This window comes from Vidua chalybeata, chromosome 1 (genome assembly GCF_026979565.1).
Source record: "Vidua chalybeata isolate OUT-0048 chromosome 1, bVidCha1 merged haplotype, whole genome shotgun sequence".
Taxonomy (NCBI): Eukaryota; Metazoa; Chordata; class Aves; order Passeriformes; family Viduidae; genus Vidua; species Vidua chalybeata.
The window spans coordinates 16405448-16424850 of record NC_071530.1 but is presented as its reverse complement, the minus strand read 5'-3'; the positions used below and the strand labels follow the sequence as shown (position 1 = coordinate 16424850).

Sequence of the window (19403 nt, the reverse complement as noted above, 5' to 3'; positions counted from 1 at the left end):
CGGGGTCTCCTCAGCCGCCGGCGGCCACAGCGGGCGGGCTCCTGCGGCTGGGCTGCGAGGCGGAAGAGGCGCCTGCGGCCGCCGCCGGCCCCGCCGGCAGGATGTTTTCCTTCTCCACCGTGCAGCCCCAGGTGAGGGGCTGGCGGGGCGTTCCGGCCCGGTGCCGTGCGCGGTTCGCTGCGCCCGGGGCCCGCTCTCCGGTGGAGGCTCGCTCTGTGTCCGAGCGGAGGCGCTCGGAAGGCCCGGGGGTTGCGGGTAGCAGCGGGAGGAGCCGAGTTCCTGCCTGCCACGTTCCCGGCGCTTTGGGCGTCAGCGGGGCCGCAGCAGGGAGAGGAGCGGGTGGGGACTACGGGGGTGTGGGGTCCGCATCGAAGAAAAAGATACATAAATGGAGGAGCGAGGAAAGTACAGTAAAAGCATTCTGAAACAACGAAATAACCTTAGATGGCGCTTTTTAGTGTCTGTTTTTGTAGCAGAAGCAAGGGGTGGTGACGTGTGTTACTACAGCTAAACTATGCTGTTAATTTAACGGGTTGTGAAAGCCAAGAGGAAATGACTTAGTCGAGGGAAAACCGTCGGTAATTTGTTACACGGAACAGTCCGAACGCAATTGGGAAGGCACCTTTAATTAGGCAATGAGTCTGGTTGGACCGGTGAGTTTTATGGACTTTGATCTTAACCAGTGGTTTCGGTTTTATTTTTAAGTGTTGTATTAGTATGTGATAGTCTGTTAACACAGTAGGATTTGATTGTTCTTTCCACATGTGGAGAATGTGTTCAAAGCTTTCATTAGAGTAGTGAAATGGAAGAATTTGTATGTTTCTGGGAAGGTGTCATTTCACCAGAGTGGGAAATGCAGACAGAAAGTTTGATTAGTGGTTGGGATGTTGGCTTTGACTTTAGAGGCTTTATGGTTGTACCACAAACTCTGAGTCTAATCACAATTTTGGACAATTAATTATGAGGCAGTTTTTATGTCTCACAGGATTGTCTCTTTTGATCTTCTGTCTAGTCAACACAAAGATGGTAGTCCTTGCAGGAGATATTTATAGACAGACCCAATTGTGCTTCAATCAGGAATTGCAATCAGGGATCATTCCAGTAGCCAGGGTTGTGTCCCAGCTCCTTCCTAGTGACGTGTACTGAGTTTGAGGCGGTTTGGAACTGCTGGGTTGTTTGTCCCATATGTTCACAAGAGATGTAGTCCTGTCAAGAGGAGGAGCCCTGATATGTGGTGCACCTGGGCTTCTGTACTGATTCATGAGGTGGAGTTGGCTGAATGCTGATCTGCAGATTTGACTGTGTGCTTTGCCTAGTTTCCTTAAGCTGAAAGTGTGATCCCAAGGAAGAAAACATAAAGGCAACATTTGGGAATGGCTTATAATAATGCAAGAAAAAGCACAGATAATTCAACTTATAAAAATATTGCTTTAGAGATGAAAATACGAGTTTTCTAAAGTGCTTAAACTTTCATTTTTTTCTCTTTAAAAAGAGGTATCAGCCAGCACTGTGGTGTTGAAGATCATGTGGTTTATAATTAAGTCCTCAGTTAAAAGGCAGTGTACAAGATAGGCTATTATAAGTTAGAGTTTGGAACAGAAGTATATTTAAATAGAAGTATATTTAAATAATTAGCCAATTAGATAAGCTTAAGTCTTTATCTAATTTTTTCCAGGCTACTGTTCCTCTGAGTCACCTTATCAATGCCTTTCACTCACCAAAAAGCTCCACAACTTCTGCCAGCAAACCATCCATACAGCCTGTCCAGAGGGACACCTCCCCAGAGCATGATCCTCAGAAGAGTGAGGTACAAAAAACTTTTTGAAAAAGTGATGGTTTAACTGATATTAAAACTGAGTAATATGAGTTTAAGTGAATGTAATATTGCACTGGTCTATAAAATAATGTAATATGACATAACAAAACAGGGTGTTAACACATAGAATGTATCCTTTTGGCAGAACTGCAGTCAGTCAGTGTTTTGCCAGTAAGGACTCTACAAAAATACAGTATTTAATTTAAAAAATGAGCTGGTACTCGTCTCAGTAGTACTTTGCAAATGAGGAACGGATTTGTTCTCATTTCCATTTTAATGGTTCTTTCTGTAAAGTAACAATAAGTTTTCTGTTAATAAACCCTATATTACCTTTTTATTCTGAATTCTAGCAAAGTTTGTGTCATTATTGCTTGTGAGAAAATGAGGACTGTAACTTAAGATGTGTTGAAGGTTTTTGAGAGATTAAGTGGCATGGTTTCATGTTTGGTTTTATTTTTCTTTTAAAATATCTTTCATTATCATTGGGTATTTCTTGCTTTTGACATTGAAAATTAAAACAGTGCCAAGTAGTATTAGATATTGCCACTTCTCTTTCAACTCATTTCTTACAAGTTTTGTAATTAAGCACTTTTTTGGGAGAAAAAGCATGGAATCGCTCACTAACTGCAGAACTGTGGAAATCAGCATAGGTTGTACTGCTCACGACTGTGTTGCGATTCCATTGTTGGGTTTTTGTGGGGTTTTTTGTTTTGGTTGATATGTTTTTTTCAGTCTGTATTTGCTTCTACCGGGAAATTTTTTCCCTATGGTAATCTTACATACATTTTAAACATTTATTTCTATTTTGCAGTCTGTATTTAAAAATTTAAGAGATCTGGGATTGTCTGATTTGAAAGCTAACCAGTTCAGAGAGTTGGTGAACAGACTACTTCCTGGCTACTGTACAGAAAGCAAAGTCTCCTCGCAGTGGCACACGTCGTACGTCTCTGCTCAGTCCTTCTTTGAAAATAAGCATGGTATGTTTGAGTGAAGTGTTTATGAGAGTTGGTGAGAGTTAAATTATAAAGGTGAATACAGTTATTCTTTAGTCTAATCTCTTGTGCTGTAGATAATTTTATCAATTTTTTTACTTGAAGGAATGTGACACAAAGATACTAATTAGAAAGGAATTCAAGGTAGCAAACTGTTAACACTCCATGTAGAGTATTTCATTGCTGAAATAAACAAGAGTAGTTCCTTGCAGGTGAAGATGTTTTGTTTGAATTAGTCTGAAATGAAGACTGTTGCAGATGCTTAAGAATCTATTAGAAAAAGAAGTATATAGCTGGCATTTGAGATACTGTCTATATAGTACTGCATTAGAAAGAAGGAGTGTAAGGAATAATATTGCAGGGCTGCAATAGAAAAGATTTTAAATTGCATTGTGTTGTGAGATAAAAAAAAAATAGCTCATTGACGCTGCCTGAAAGCAAATAAATACTTGGAAATGCTTCAAAGCTTTTATAATGTTCTAGTAATTTGTTTAATTAAAGATGCCTGGAGTCCTACAGCAAAATAGAATTAATATTTTAAAAACTAAAACAAACTGCGTAAGTAATGTTGAGTTGCTATTTAAGATAGGATATATTTACACTTTGTTTTATCTTTTTACAGGTTTTGTGGATGTTTTCAGTGCTTTACGCTCATCTTGTTTGTATGGACAACATCCTAACCCCCTCCAAAATTTCTGTTCAGATGTTCGGTGTTGGCCAGGTATAAAACATTAAACTACCCTGGTTTTAATATCTACAGAATTTGTCTGTTCTGGAAAAGTATTTTTTGATTTGTTGTAGAGGCATGAAATACCAGTAAGCTTCCAGGAGAAACTTTGGTTTATCATGAAGTTATTTTTTACACTTGAGTAAAAAATATTTTTTACACTTGAGTAGTGTATTTCCAGAATTTAGTAATCACCATGTTGTGCCAAGATGTCAGTATTTGTGGATCATAATCTCAAAAGACCACAGATGAACTGACTATTTTTGCATCAATAAATATGTTGAATTCAGTACTCAACCAGTTGAATTTTTGGAAGGGTTTGGTGACTGGAGGGATTAGTGAAAACATAATGAATAGTTCAGGTATTTATTGTCCTAAATTCAGTTCTTCTGATGCTACCTCTAGGTATATCTGTGTTTGTATCCTGTGGCAAAGAGAAATGCTGACAACATGGAGATAGCCCAGTAATGGGTCACAAGGAAGGGTGCTTATTTTTAAGGATTTTATATAGGGGGGAAGCTGAAGGTTATGAGGTTTTAGTTAAATAGAATAGAATAAAAGGCAAGGAGTGGTCCAACTGGATGCTATTGGAGCCATATCAGTTACCCTTCTCACATACACCTCAAAGAAGAGACAACAATCCCAAGTAAAAGCAAATAAAATAAAACCTGTTTGAAAATTTTCACAATGTGAATGGCTAAGTTCTGAAAGAGATCATCTGGAGAAGTGTGGTTATCTTAATCCTTGGAGATTTTCAGAACTGAGCTGGACAAGGTCCAGTACTACCTGATCAAATGTTAGACCTTTTTTGAGCAGGGCTTAAGGGTCAACTGCAGAAATTCTTTTTATCTGGTGCTGTTTTAGAATAAGGAAAAGCTCAGTGAAACCGATCTAATTGACTGGTGTTGGTGTTTATTTTAAAGTATAGTAATAAAAGAAGAAAAATGTTCTTCACTTGTGGTAAAATGTCCATCACAAGGTTTCTAGTGTGGTAGGAGAGAACTTAGAGTGTCATAAGCTCACTATAATTAAATGGTCTCATTTCTTTTGTCACTTACAAAGTTAACAGTACACTGAAGCCATTCCAGATCTCCTCAGGGCATCTTACCAGCAGAGCTCACAAAGCACTATTCCCATCCTTCTGGATTTGCTTCTGAATGTTTCATCTTTGTCAGCCTGCCTGGATTTAATTGTCTGAATAGCTCCTCTTCCCTGAGTTGACCAATTAGCTATAATTTATGACATGAACCCAGATTATTTTAACATGAAAATTTGTGTGAAACAGAAATTTGCTTGCGAGGTCAGATGACAGATAGAGTTCGTGATCACCTAACTATCCACTTACAGTACAGTGGATATATTGGGAAGATTATATTCCATATTCTTTCATATAATAAATTTTGGAAATTTCTTAAGACTTTTTTTGTTGTGGTAGTAATGATTATGTTTTAACTTCTATTTATTCTTACTACGTAAAGTTTACATACAGACACGTAACTTTAAGACTCTGAGATCAAGAGCGAGGCGTCTGCAGTCAACATCTGATCAATTCACAGAAACAAAAAGTTCACTTTCTTCAGTTTTGAAGGTAAATACAAGTAACATTAAGTTGTTTTGGGCTTACTCAAACCATTTCTTTCTCTTGAATAAAGCTTCAAAATTTTCCAGGGGTGATTTCTTTCACTAGCACAAAAATATTTCTTAATTCTAAAACTTGAGCTAATGGTAGTGTATTGTTTTTTCTTACTAATGAATATATTTGTTCCATATGTCACCAATAATGAGGTTATTTGAATTTTTAGGAGAGCAGTTTCAGCATATAACTATGGTTTTAACTCTAGAAATTAAATTCTTTATTTTCTGTTTCTAAAACAGACTATAAACTAAAAATAGCTTCAAGTCAAACAATTTATTTCTTTAAGCAGAAATACAGCTAGTTTAACATACAAGAAGGTGTGTTTTCAAGTCAGCAGGTAATTATCCAAAGCAGTAAGGAAACCAAGTTAACCTGGGTACTCTTTGCTTCTAATTGCTGATTGTACAGAAGTCAGGCTAACTAAGGCTTTTCATTTTACACACAATTATGTGTGTAAATTATCTTTGAACTTTTCCCTTCTTCTAGGCATATGTGGTTCATTGCATCTGTGGACTAGGTGTACTGTGGATGAAGATAAAACCAGAGCTAGCTCTCTGCAGTGCTGCTCTGAAACTTGACAGGGCATATGAGGTGTATTTGCTTAAGCTCCATCAAAATGATACTTGCAAAGGTATTTTGCAATTGGAAATAAAGCAAGAAGCTTAAGCTAATAAGTCCCACTGAATACAGTGAACAAAGCTGGCTGGGTACAGATCTGTCTTAGGCTGTGTCTTCGCTTTGGAGCTGGGATCCAAGAGGGCTCCAAAACTGATTTGCTCAGCAAAAATGGGAATGCCTGTGCTCAAACCATGGGGATTCCACACTCGAGTTACTGGCCTGTAGCCTTTAACTAACCCAGTAGCACGTGAATTATATGCTGTTGTAATTTCATTTTTTTCCTATCACCCATGTTAGCCAGGTGGTAAGTTAACTGTTTATGAAAACTTGGTGTATTCTAACACTGCTTTGGAAAACATTGCAGGGTTTTATCCTGAGAAAGCGACGAATTGACGTTGAAAACTTAGACACACTAATGAAAACAAAAAACATCCCGGAGGCACACCAGGATGCTTTTAAAACTGGTTTTGCAGAAGGCTTTTTGAAAGCACAGGTATTCCTGCAAAAAACACTTGGTAAGTTGTTTTAAGTCACATATCTTGTCTTTGCAATCAGAAAGTAGTTTATTTTAGCCCATGTTAAATATGTTTTTATTTTCTTTTACAGATTCCTTAAGAAGATCACGTTTGCTTTCTTTCTTTCTCTTCGTTCTTTGTTTTTATCTTGCTATATATTCGTCGTTTTTACCTGGGAAAGGTTCCTTTTCTGATGCTGGTTAGTTAACTTTTTTCCCCACACTGTTTCACTTGTGTTGTTTCTTCCAGCAGGTTTAGCATAAATGAAATACGTTTTGACGTTATGATTGGTTTTTATTAGTACACTGAAAAGTTATCCTAAGTGTTATTTACTGCTTCTGGCTACAGCCTTGCAGATGACAGTATGGCAAAACATTTATGAAGACAAAAATGTTCTGTGTCAGTATAATTACTTTATTTGTTTTGGTGAAGCAGTTACTTGGAACCAGAGAAATCAGACTGGTCATCAGTTATGTATTTGATTTTCAATTTAGATGATGTGTTATCTAAATCAGTTGTAGGCAAGATGGTTTGAATTTTCAATCTGTAATCGCAGCCTAGTTTATAGCAACTAGGAACTTGCATTGCTGAATTTGCATCTTGAGAAACCTGTTGGAAATAGTGGAACAATCAAAAGGCTGAGCTAACGTAACTGAAGACATTCGACTTGATGCTAAGATACCACCTGGGTCTCAAGAAAGTTAGGATATGTATAGAAACATTGCGGGATAAGTTCTGGCTTTGTGTACATGTTTCTGGATGAAGAGTTTTCTGTACTACATGTGACTAAAAAGCATATCAGTGAATTAATTGTAGATATTTTAAAGACGTTTTTGAAATGTAAATCTTATTCCTGCTGGACAGTTGTAATTGAACACATGCCCTGTCAAAAGGGCAGGTGTAAGGTCAGTGTCTTACTGGCATGTGTTCAGGTGCAGCACCCAGTCTTGCCATGAAATGACTTTGTGTGTAAATTTGTTGTTCGTCATCTGCTGTTTGCTCTTAGTACGCTTTCGAACATCAAGTATCTTTGATGCAGCAGTTGATCCAATCCAGCTGAAAAATGTCACCTTCGAACATGTTAAAGGGGTAAGATCAAAAATAAAATGTGTGCAAGTTCTTGTTTTAAGTAATCATTGAGTCTGTTTAATCATTATGAATGTCTTGGTGTGTTCAAGAAATTTCTTTGTATGAAGTGAAGCTTTATATGCATTGACTACTCCAAGGTGAAGGAAGGTTTTAACCACTCTTTTTCTACTTCGTTTTTGTGGCATTTAACACTTTATAAAAGGTGCACGCTACTTGTTGAATAACATTTTTAAAGACTATAATAGCAAATGGCAGGCCATAAATATCAATATTAATCTACCTTTTGCAGAAGCTAATTAGTATATGAAGATAATACTGCCATTTGATTGTTTCTCTCTGAGTGTCATCTCTTTCAGGCAGTGTTATTGTGACAGGAGACATGGAGATTCCCAGAAAGTGGGCATGTCACTGCTGATGGGATACGTCTATTTTTTCTGTTCAATTGTTCTTTGACTGTTAGTGGCAAAATGCAGACCTCCATCTTTCCTTCCCCTTGGACAAATAGATAGAATTAATCTTTTTTTAACTAATAAGACTAATATTGTGATGTAGAATTTTTGATTTTGCATTTATTTCTTTGGTCACACCTGGTCTTGAACTGTTTGGTTGTTCCTTCACTGTTACGAAGTTTAATGCTTACTTAGTCCTGCAAACAGTTTTAGGATAGGTTGAATTAAATATTGGTATCCACACAAATTCTGTGGTACACTTTATCTTTTTCTTGGTATTTTGATCAATACACAATTAGGGACTTAATCTCTAATACAAAACTTAACGTACAAATACATGCAGGATTTTATAAATGCTTAGTTACATTCGTGGCATGTTTTTCATGTATAGGTTGAAGAAGCTAAGCAGGAATTGCAAGAAGTTGTGGAATTTCTGAAAAACCCACACAAATTTACTGTATTAGGAGGTAAACTTCCAAAAGGTAAGAATAATTGCTCAGCAGAAGTGAAAAACCTATGTAGCCATAGCTGTGAGGCACGTTCTGTACTGACTACTTTACAGCCTAGTTTCTTACTATTTCTTCATGTTACGCAAATTAAAATTTTGGGGTTAGACAAAATTTACTGTGCTTTCTTCAGTTATTGAACTAATAAACAGTAGTATTTTGTCCTGTAAAGCAGGGGTTTATTAACTGAACTCTTAAAAGGCCTTTATTTCTTCCTTATGGCTTTTAGCACCTTTATCTTCCTAACTGCTTTAAATAGTTCAGAAACAAATGTTTTCATGTAAAAGGATGATTAAGATTGTAGTGAAAATCCACATAAATCTGAAATGTGTAGACCTGAGAAATCTGTTTCCTCTACACTGTGCTCTATAGTTCTACACTGTTTAAAGACAGTTACTTGGAAGGATTTAATTAAAAAAAAAAATCCACAGAAACAGCCAGGAAAATGTAAATTTGAAGCAAACACTATTAGGGATTCAACTGATAAAGTCAAGAGTAAATCTGCAGAATACTTCAGGCTTCTACTTTGTATGGTCTTAAAGTCTTTGTTGTTGTTTAAATGTGGATCAGATTGTATCTAGATTTGTTCCGGGAAGCTCCTTCAGACTGGCAGTAATGAGCAGTACCTGAAATGGGATCTTAACAGCTTTTGGGAGCCAAGTGTATATTATTTCTTCTAATGCATGGAAGAAACTACTCATATAAGCAGACTGTGTGGATGTGGTGGTATTGTTGGGTTGTTTTGTTTGTCTTCTAGGCATTTTGTTAGTCGGACCCCCTGGTACTGGCAAGACGCTTCTTGCACGGGCTGTGGCTGGTGAAGCTGATGTTCCGTTTTATTACGCGTCCGGGTCAGAGTTTGATGAGATGTTTGTTGGTGTGGGAGCCAGTCGCATCCGAAGCCTGTTCAGTAAGTTAAATATTCCTGTGTTTGAAATCATTTCACATGTAAGATTAAGTATTCAGTGTTGTTTACATGGCTTGATTAGGTACAATTCTAGTTACTGGAAAGTAGTAGTGTATGAGACTAATAAATAAAGCTTTAATTGTGTAGGTAAATGTCACAATTCCGTGAGCATCAGTTAACTGTAGAATCTTCCTAACCATCACGTGAAATTATAGCTAAACTCTTATAACTGGTTTTACAATGGTGCCAGAGAGAAGCAGTAATTTAATTAGAAATGTAGTGTTCTATAAACTAAATTGAATATTTGAAATTGTAACTTACTAGATAAATTGTAGTAAATTTTAATTGCAAATGTAAGATTAAAAAATTGTGTTAACCTTCTCAATTGCTGCCCTCATATTTAGTTTTTTTTTTACTCTGAATTAAAGTTTTATGACATTATAGCATGGTAATAAGCTGATATTTCCTTTCTCAGACCCATCAACAGGCTCAGAATAAAGAGCATGATAACAAAACTTTCAAAATTAATGTTTAGATTTATAACTTTCACAGGAGAGACTTCCTATTTTAAGTGTGAAAATATTACTTGGGAGGAGAAAATCCAGTTTCCCTCTTAAATGGAAGATTGATAGGCTCAAGTATGTACAATGTACAAAGTAGTTTGCATTTGTAGAAAAAATGTGACTTTACATGGATGGGGTGCAAAATATAATACATGTAGTACCTTAAAAATGCATTTCCTTCTGTTGACTACAGAAGTGTAGATGCCTGACTGGTATATTAATGTTACAGGTATGTCTCGGGGGGGGCGGTGAGATTAATTGCATCCTGGTATGCATGTACCAATTGATGGTCTTCACGTTTATTATGGCATTTTTATTTTGTGTTTTAATACCTGTAAACTTAAGTGTGAACCCTTCGCTGTAAAATAACAAGCAAGTTTGATTAAAGTAAGTTAGTGTTGAGACCCATCACATTTCATATTGTTTTTATTTAATAGGGAAATATTCTCTACCCAAGCCTATAAAATAAACTCTTGTAAGAAATTCATACAAAATATGACAATAGTTTATTTTACTAGTGATTTCTTGTAGCATGATAAATATAAGGTGATGAGGAAATATATTTTTGAAATGGCAAGATAGAGAATCAAGATTCTATTTCCTTTTTCTTAGGCTAAAAGCAAGACAGTTTTTTTTTTGTGATGTCTAATAGAACACTTTATAATCCAAGAATAACAGAAACAGTAGAATCCTGAACTACCTGATAGACTGTCTGTTCTTTTTTGTGGTTCAAGGCTTCTTCTGCTATTTTCCTTTTGTCAGGGGAAGCAAAAGCAAATGCACCTTGTGTTATTTTCATTGATGAATTGGACTCTGTTGGTGGGAAGAGAATTGAATCTCCAATGCACCCCTATTCAAGACAGACCATTAATCAACTTCTTGCTGAGATGGATGGGTAAATATATGAATTCTGAGTGCACAGAAGGTGCTTGACTGACTGGTATTTTGGATATGTGGGTGAACTTTTTCTTCTTGACAGCTTTCAAGTTGTAAGTTTTTGTAATGCTTTTAAGGGTATATATTTAATATGCTTTTATGGCTATTTTCTTGTACTGCAAACAGTAGCATTAATGGACTCACTGTAAAGAATATAGAAGCTTTTGCACAATAGCTGCTGTTTATTTTAAATAATTTCTCAGGTTTTTTTTATATAATCAGTTTTCTGGTTATATATTTAAAGAAAGAAGCTCAACACTGAGATTAGACCATGTTTTTAACCAGTTGCTGGGTTAACCATGGTCATTCTTGGGTCGCATGTTGTAGTGTGAAAGCATGTTTTTTACTGGCCAGTGAGGTCAGTAGCAGTGGTTATTGACAGAACTAAATTCTGTGTCCAGAAAAAAAATAATTCACACCTTGTTTTCCACACAGCTTTAAACCAAATGAAGGTGTTGTTATTATTGGTGCAACAAACTTCCCTGAAGCATTAGACAAGTGAGTATAATGCATTGCTTGTTTTACAGACCATGTAGTAACAAAACCAAAGTTGCTTATGATAATCTTCAAGTATTACAGTGTCATAGCTGGAGTTTTCCCTCTTAAAAAGGATGTGTATTGACTGTTTTTTGGCATTTAATAGGTTGCAGAGTTAAATATAGAGAAATAATGTGTCCAAACATTTGAAATTTCTGGAAGTTTTTCAGCTAAATTGATATACTGCATTCCTTGTTCACAATGCAAATTTTTCAAATGCAAAAAAACCTTTGAAATTAGTTGTCAATAAATACCTTTCATCTGTCTTTTTACAAGCAGATAAGAAAACCATATTCTTTGCATATGTGTAGATATCTTTAGAAACAACAATGGATTTTTGTTCCTTGATATACATTAGTAAGTTTACTGCAGCACTTTTGAGTCAATGTACTAAATTGTCATTTCCCTTAGTGCTCTAATACGTCCTGGTCGCTTTGATATGCAAGTTACCGTTCCCAAGCCTGATGTAAGAGGTCGCACGGAAATTCTGAAGTGGTACCTTAATAAAATCAAGTATGACCCATGTAAGTAAATATTTTACTGTAGTATCTTTTTATGTAACAGTTTTTATGCTGGATCAGCCCCCTCATGTTAGTCCTTTGCTCCATCAGCAATTGTGGCTTCACTGCATCAGTAAAGAACACAAAAATTGTCTCGTATGTCATGATTCTCTCTAGTCCCTAAGAGTTCATAGTGTCTTGAGAATTAGGCTTAATTTCTTTTAAAACTGGTTTATTTTTTGTTTGTTTTGTTTAATACATAATTTTTAATAGAATATGATTCTTGCTTAAAATTTCAGGTGCAATATGGACTCTAATAAACAAAATTATTTTGTTTTTTTTTTCTTCCTCTACAGCTGTTGATCCAGAAATAATTGCACGAGGCACAGTAGGATTTTCTGGAGCAGAGCTTGAAAATCTTGTAAATCAAGCTGCCTTAAAGGCAGCTGTTGATGGAAAAGATATGGTAACCATGAAAGAACTAGAATTCTCCAAGGACAAAATTCTAATGGGTAAGATTTTATATGAAAGACATTAACGTATATTACAATACACAGAGCTTTTCTTCTGTGATAAGGACTTTTACAAGGGAATAGAGAAGTTTTTATGGTGTTGTTTTTCAGATAGTTGCACTGTCAGGTTTTTTTTGTTGGTTTTTGTTTTTGTTTGGTTTGGCTTCTTTATAGTGGCTTTTTTATAATTTTTGTTTGGATTTTTTTTAACAAATAAAGTTTCCTATTAGTTATTTCTGAATAGAACCTTTTGAGACCAGAGAGTAGTATATAAAATCTAGTGTGGAATACATTATTTAAAACTTCATACCATTTTTAAAGTTAAAAATGCTGCATGTCATACTTCAGCCTGGAGGGAGACACAGGCTTAATTTCTTATCCTTCCCCTACCTATGACCAGAAACCTGGAGCTTTTGTTTAACTTCTCATGTGGTAGCACAAATCTTAAACATTTTAGACATAATCACTATAAATCTGCTCTGTTTATGCTTGAGAGAAGAAATGGAGTTTTCTCAGATACTTAGACTGCATTTTAAATCTACTACTTTAAAAGCAGCCTGTCTGTAGAATGTTTGGGCCCATTTTTTAGACATTAAAATCTGACTCATAAACATTTTGCACTTAAGTGTTAGTTCCCTTTGGTCACATGCTGTTCCTTGGCTGCTTTGTGCTCTGTTTGAGTTTATGTAATGTGTGGATTGTGGTGGCCAGCTGTACAAAAAGGTTAAATTAATGTTCCTCTGTTTAAGGACCTGAGCGTAGAAGTGTAGAAATTGATGAGAAGAACAAAACCATCACAGCTTACCATGAGTCTGGACATGCTATCATTGCCTATTACACCAAGGATGCGATGCCGATCAACAAGGCCACAATCATGACACGAGGAACAACACTGGGACATGTGAGTGTTTCTTCATCCATTTTTTAGTATTTAAAAATTTTCTTTAGTTTATTAATACTTCTTTTTTTAGTTTTATTTTTATGTTGGTTTGGTGGTGTAGAGGAATTTGTAATGATGCTATGTGCTGTGATTATGTTAATGAATATTGTAGTCTGTTGAAATACTCAGTCATGAGCAGTCTCTTGGAAAACCCAAGGTCATCTTTTCTGTGTGATAAAAAGCTTTCTTCCTTCATTTTTAAATAAACTACTGTGCACTGGTATAACAGTTCACACGTACAAGGAAAGAGAAATACAAGTAAGTTTGATTCTGCTGCAGTTAAAATAGCACCCAACAGCAAAATTTTGAAGAGCATCTAAAGGACTGGTAGGTAGAAGCTCAACTGTACTTTTAACACAGACATCCTTTATCAGGTTGTTCTTTGTCCAGTTTGGCTTTTTTAAGTTTCATTGGTTACCTGTCTTGTTTTTTGCATAGATATCCATACGTTTTTCTGTTTTGCCTTTATCTAAAAAGCATTTGAACAGAAAAATATTACGTCTCTTCCTGTTGAACTTTTTCAAGTTAATGTGTTCAGTTAATGGAAACCATTGGTCTGAGTCCTCTGGACAAGTTGATTTGTTCTTGTTTCTTCTAGCAGTAGGTGTGAGTTAGGTCTGCTCACATTGATGGGGTGCTCAGGGTCAGATGAGGCTGTGTCAATGGTTCAACTGAGCACCTCCAAGCAATCCTGATGAATGCATATCCTAGAGGCAGGCCAGAGCGTGCAAAGTGTTACAAAATCCTTATCTGCTTCAGATATAAACAAGAATATTTTTGAGATTACTTCAGTACTTCTTCAGTTTTTGTTACCTGACCACAGATCTGTATCTTACAGGTATCTTTGCTCCCAGAAAATGACAGATGGAGTGAAACCAGATCCCAGTTGCTCGCACAGATGGATGTCTGTATGGGAGGAAGAGTAGCAGAAGAGCTCATTTTTGGAAGTGATCACATCACAACAGGTCAGCTAATTAGTAGTTGAAAGAGTTTTTGATGAAGGGTGTGGACTGGCGTGTTTAGCGTGGTTTCAGAATGTAACTTAGATCTGTTTGCTCTCTAGGTGCTTCCAGTGATTTTGACAATGCTACTAAAATTGCAAAACTGATGGTGACTCGATTTGGAATGAGTGAGAAGGTACTATTATCAATCCTTTAATATTTATATGGAGCAAAACCAAGTTCTGTTCTCTAGCTAAAGGCTATTTGTCTGTCAGTGATCTCTGAGATGAGGGTAAGTCGTTATCACAAAAAGAGTAAGCCTTATGACCTGGTCTGCTATAGAGAGCTCAACTAGAAAACTGTATATTTGACAGTTTACAAAATCACCTCACTTCAAAATTGCCTCAAAAGTTACTAATGTCTTCAGGAAATAGTTATAATAAAGCCAGACATTTTGGGATTGAGGATAATTCTGAGTCTGGGAGGGCAAAGGGGGTAACAACAGTGGGTTTTCTAGACTTTCTTTAGAAGCTTCTTTAGTCATGTTGATTGTCCATCAAGTATTAGTAGTCTAGGCATTTTGTTTTGGTTTTTAAGTACGAAAGCACCTATTTAGGATCTGTACTGTGACCTATTGAAACAGAATTCTGCAGTAACTACATAGCTGATGAATAGGTTTCTTGTTTTGGTTCTGCTTAGAGCACTTAAGCAGGCATTTGACTTATGATTTTGTTTGCATGCAGAAGCAATAGGTGCTGAAACTGATAGAGTTTTATGTGTATAACTGCAACAGTAGCAATATAAAGATATTTTTGTTGTTGTTTAGCTTGGTGTTATGACCTACACTGATACAGGGAAAGTCAGCCCTGAAACCCAGTCTGCAATTGAACAGGAAGTGAGGACGCTTCTACGGGTAAGAGCCTCTCCCCCTCCACTCTCATACTTCTGAGATGAATTGAACACCTGCTTGATTGATTAATTCATTTAAGTAACGTATACTGGTGAAAATACACATGTGGATGGAAGTATTCCCAAATATTTATTGTAGCTGCAACTTTGAGTCTCTTCATATCAAAACTTGTTGGTGATTGTCATGCACAAGTAGTGTAAATCAAGTTGGTGGTGTTGGGCTCTTTAATATATTCCTTAACACTTCTCTTATATTTGGTCAGGATTTGTATTTTTCCTATTCAATTCACAGGAAAAGTATGGCTACAGATTGTTTTAGAACAGATGTGGATGTGTTATGTTACTTTCACATTTCATAACTGCCAAGATAAGTAATTTTGTATAAAATCACAGGAATGGCTGTATCAGATTAGAGTGTTGCCTCCAGTATCCTGTTCCTCACAGTGATCTGTGTCAGATGCTTAGGGAAATTTGTAACATTTGATAATCACTGAACTTCCTGATCACTGTTCTGGTATTCTGACTTACTTTGGTACAGGCAGGAGAATTACTTGTATTGTAACATTTAAATGAGTTACACTTTTGCTGTAGTTGTTTTTGAACTGACTTGGCCTTGTGAGAACTACCAGGGTAGAACTAAAAGTTGAAGCTGGTAGTGCTGGCAGTGCACATCTACTTGCTGCAACTGATGACTTGCAGTAGCTGGTAGCTTTCAGGAAACTACATAGTGTTTTGGGTTTTATAAATATTTTAAAATGCTAGTCTTTGAGGAAATATCTGTGAATGCTGTTGCTTTGCTCATAGTGCAAAAAAACTGTTATAAAAGTCAGGAAATTTTCAAATCTAGTAAGTCTTTTCTAAGTCATGAGTAACAATACTAAGGTTTGTCTCAGGACTTTGCTTTTAGCCCTACTTGTGCAAAATGCACAGATGGCATAAATTGTTTGGTTGCTTTTCATTAATGATGCCAGCTGTATTTTAAAGCTTTGTGAATCAGGAACTGTCCTAGCTTTGAAACGTAAGGCATGACTTTAAATGTTTGTCTCAAGTTGTACTTACCTGGAAACAATTTTTAAAGTGGAATCTTGATGTTGTTTTTGTTGTAAAGTCTTAAAATCTCTTTCTACATATTCTTCAAATTAGGACTCCTATGAGCGAGCGAAGAACATCCTGAAGACACATGCAAAAGAACACAAGAATTTAGCAGAAGCTTTATTGAAATATGAGACTTTGGATGCCAAAGAAATCCAAATTGTTTTAGAGGGGAAAAAACTAGAAGTAAGATGATAACTTCTGGGATATATAACTGATATTTGAAGAATGTACATCTAGCAATGCAGTAGTCTTATGCAGCATAGCCTTTTTTTCTCTTCCTGATGTGTGTATGGCATTAGTGTCACTTTAATATTAGTCTGTCTCTTGTGAGCTTCTGTTACTCATCTATTTGTTGTGTCTCATCAGAATAAGACACAAAATAAAGCAAGTTCCTCATCCTCTGCTCCTTATACTCTTCGCACAAGAAGTTATTCAGAAGGATAAATCTCAGGGTTGAATTCAGCATTTTGATTCAATCAAATGTGTTGAAGCTGAGCAGAAAAACATGCAGATCCACTGGTGTGTGTTGGCACAGCTTCCTGGGCCATGCTGCTACATGTGTGTTTGAAGTGATACCTCACAATATGTGCTCTGGGATGTTATGGAGAGTGACAGACTGAGATGTAAAGCAATAGTATGTTGTGTAGCTATTGCTCATACTCTGTTTGAGGTTAGAGACCACTATTAAAGACTTCTTATTTAGAAATGTAATAAAACATCTCAGAGAATGAACAAGCTGCATTGTGGGAGCACCATGCTACACAAAAATGTTAGTGGTCATGTTTCCAGTACTCTTGGGGTTAAAATACACACATGTATGGCTGGGAGAGAAATTGTGAAAACAATAGGCTAAATGTGTCTAAGCCTCTTGGGACTATGTTTTGGGTAGAACCATAGCAGGGATAAGAGAAATACCTGTGACCTCTGATGTGCTGCTGATAAGTTTCTTAAAATTTTTATTACTGCAGTAGACAGATGACAGTGCTTTGATGACCGTGCTTTTACACTGCTGGAGAGTCTACAGAACTAGTTTCTATTAATACTATGTACGGCGTTTGATAATCCAACAGATAATCTCTTCGAAGAGGACAACATTGCTCACCGAAGAGTAATTCAGAAAATGTTTGAAGCATGTGTTGTTTCAAATAACATTCCCAGTTCTGTTCTATGGTAGAAGTAGGCAGATAAAACCTTTCCTTTCAACCCTTAGAGAAACCTTGGGAAATTTTAAGAGAATACAAAAAAGGTTTTGAAAACAAGACTAGTTTCCAATCAAGTGGAAGTGATGGCTAGCAATTATATGCCAGTATTCCTCTGATCTCATGGAACTGGATTTTAGGAATAACACATCTTGATCATAATCCTTCTGCACAATCAGTTGTAGTGTTGTGGGATTACAAGCTTCTGTTGCAGAGAGGGCATGTATTAGCATATTAATGTTGAGGATTACCATACTTGGACATTAAAATAGTTGGGCTGGTGCCAAGAAATGTGAATGGAAACTGGTAGCTACACCGAAAACTAGAAGTAACATAGTATTTTAGAATTTTCTGAGTGTAATGCTTGATTATAACCTAGTTTTTTTTAGTAAAAGCACATGCCTTTTTTTTTTTTTTCCCCTTTCAAAACAAGATCAACTTTCTTTTTGCCTGTTTTTGTCAGCTTACTATACTGGCATCCTGCTCAGCGTGGGAGAGCTTCCAAGTATTATAAAACGGTATAGGAAATGTCTAGGCTGACTAGTTACAGTTGTACTTGTATTTTGGAAATATGCCAACAGAAACAGAAATATACTACATATTTGACATCTGTTTTTGGAGTAATAAAGGTTAATTTTAATTATGCACATTTGTTTTCTTCTTATTTACTGTAAATTGCTATAAAATGTAATACCAAGTTCCCTAGTATGTAAATTGAGGTGTATAAAACATTTTGAATTGTAAATAAATTTAAGAATTATGGCAAAATTGCACTCTCTCTAAGTGAGATTTCTAGGGAATGTTCTCACTAGAAATTCACACCTTTTTTCAATTGCTGCTTCAGTAGTGGGACTTGGAAGGGATTTTTCCCAGCTAAATAATGTGAATTTGCATTTAAGAGAAGCAAAAAAACTTTTTCTTGTTTGAAGTTACTAAAATCTGTATTGAATGATCTTGTTTAGGGGGTAAGTTCTTGAAGTCCAACTTTTCTTATTTAAAAACTTCTTGCTGTATGCATAGGATAGCATCAAAAAGGGGAAAAAAAAAGTGATGTATCATTGGGTCATGAAAGATTATTATAAGATCAGCCATAAAGTGTAAAGGGTTTCTTTGCTTTCTGGCCAACTTAACAGCACAAGTATTACTGAAGAGTTGACTGTCATTCCTAGTTGGTTTTGTATGTGTAACACATTCCAAGAAAATTGTCTGTTGAAGCATTGGATTTGATTGCTGGTGCTCTTGGGAGCACCTAGGAGCTGGAATTTCTCCTTTCATATTATTGGGCAGAGATAGAGCACTGGATTGGGTTTGTGTGGCAGGGTTTTTGTAGTGAGGAGGCTACATGGGTGGCATCTGGGAGAAGATGCCAGAAGCTTCCCTGTGTGCAGTAGAGCACTGCCAGACAACTCTAGGAGGACCTGCTCCTGATGGGCTGAGCCCATCAGCCCCAGTGGTAAAGCCTCTGGGACAACACTCCTAAAGAAGAGGAAGAAGCTCTGCCCAAGAGCAATTGCTGCCAGAGAAAGAGAAGTGAGTATGTGAGAGAAACAGCTCTCCAGATACCAAAGTCACTGAAGGAGAGGTAGGAGGGTCAGCATGAGAGTCCTCCTCACCCTGAGGAGGGAGGAGTGGCAGATGCAACCTGTGATGGACTGACTGCAAGCCCAGTTCCTGTCCCACCCCCACCCTGCTCTTACTGCTTGAGGAGGAGGAGGTAGAGAAAAGTGGAAGTGAAGATGGAAACTGGAAAGAAGAGGGGTAGGGGAAGAAGTAGTATTAAAATTTGGTTTGATTTCTGATTTGAATGGCAACTAAACTAATTTTACCAACTCAAAACTGTTTTGCCCATGACGGTAAGTGGTGAGTGATCTCTCCCTGCCTTCATTTCAACCCACAGGCCTTTTGCTGTGTTTTCTCTTCCCTGTCCAGCTAAGGAGGGGAGTGACAGAGTGGCTTTGGTGGGCTCCTGCTGTCCAGCCAGGGTCAACCACAAAAAATCACAACCACAAAAGCAGC

At 36.8% G+C, this 19403-nt stretch overlaps 1 protein-coding gene across 2 annotated transcripts; it reads left to right on the top strand.

The window, feature by feature from the left end:
* Nucleotides 1–7: 7 nt before the first annotated feature.
* Nucleotides 8–18034, top strand: YME1L1 (YME1 like 1 ATPase). 2 transcript variants are annotated; one of them, XM_053954747.1, is made up of 20 exons: nt 8–131; nt 1676–1807; nt 2628–2793; nt 3431–3529; nt 5014–5123; nt 6154–6304; nt 6396–6503; nt 7311–7393; nt 8234–8324; nt 9106–9258; nt 10581–10713; nt 11190–11252; nt 11703–11815; nt 12148–12303; nt 13053–13204; nt 14082–14208; nt 14307–14380; nt 15011–15097; nt 16237–16371; nt 17157–18034. In XM_053954747.1, the coding sequence occupies exons 1-20, from the start codon at nt 102–104 to the stop codon at nt 17157–17159; spliced, it is 2166 nt and encodes a 721-aa protein (XP_053810722.1). In that variant the 5' UTR covers nt 8–101; the 3' UTR covers nt 17160–18034. The 2 variants fall into 2 exon arrangements, with proteins under 2 accessions (XP_053810722.1, XP_053810713.1); XM_053954738.1 differs by having other exon boundaries at nt 16237–18034.
* The last annotated feature ends 1369 nt before the right edge of the window (nt 18035–19403 follow it).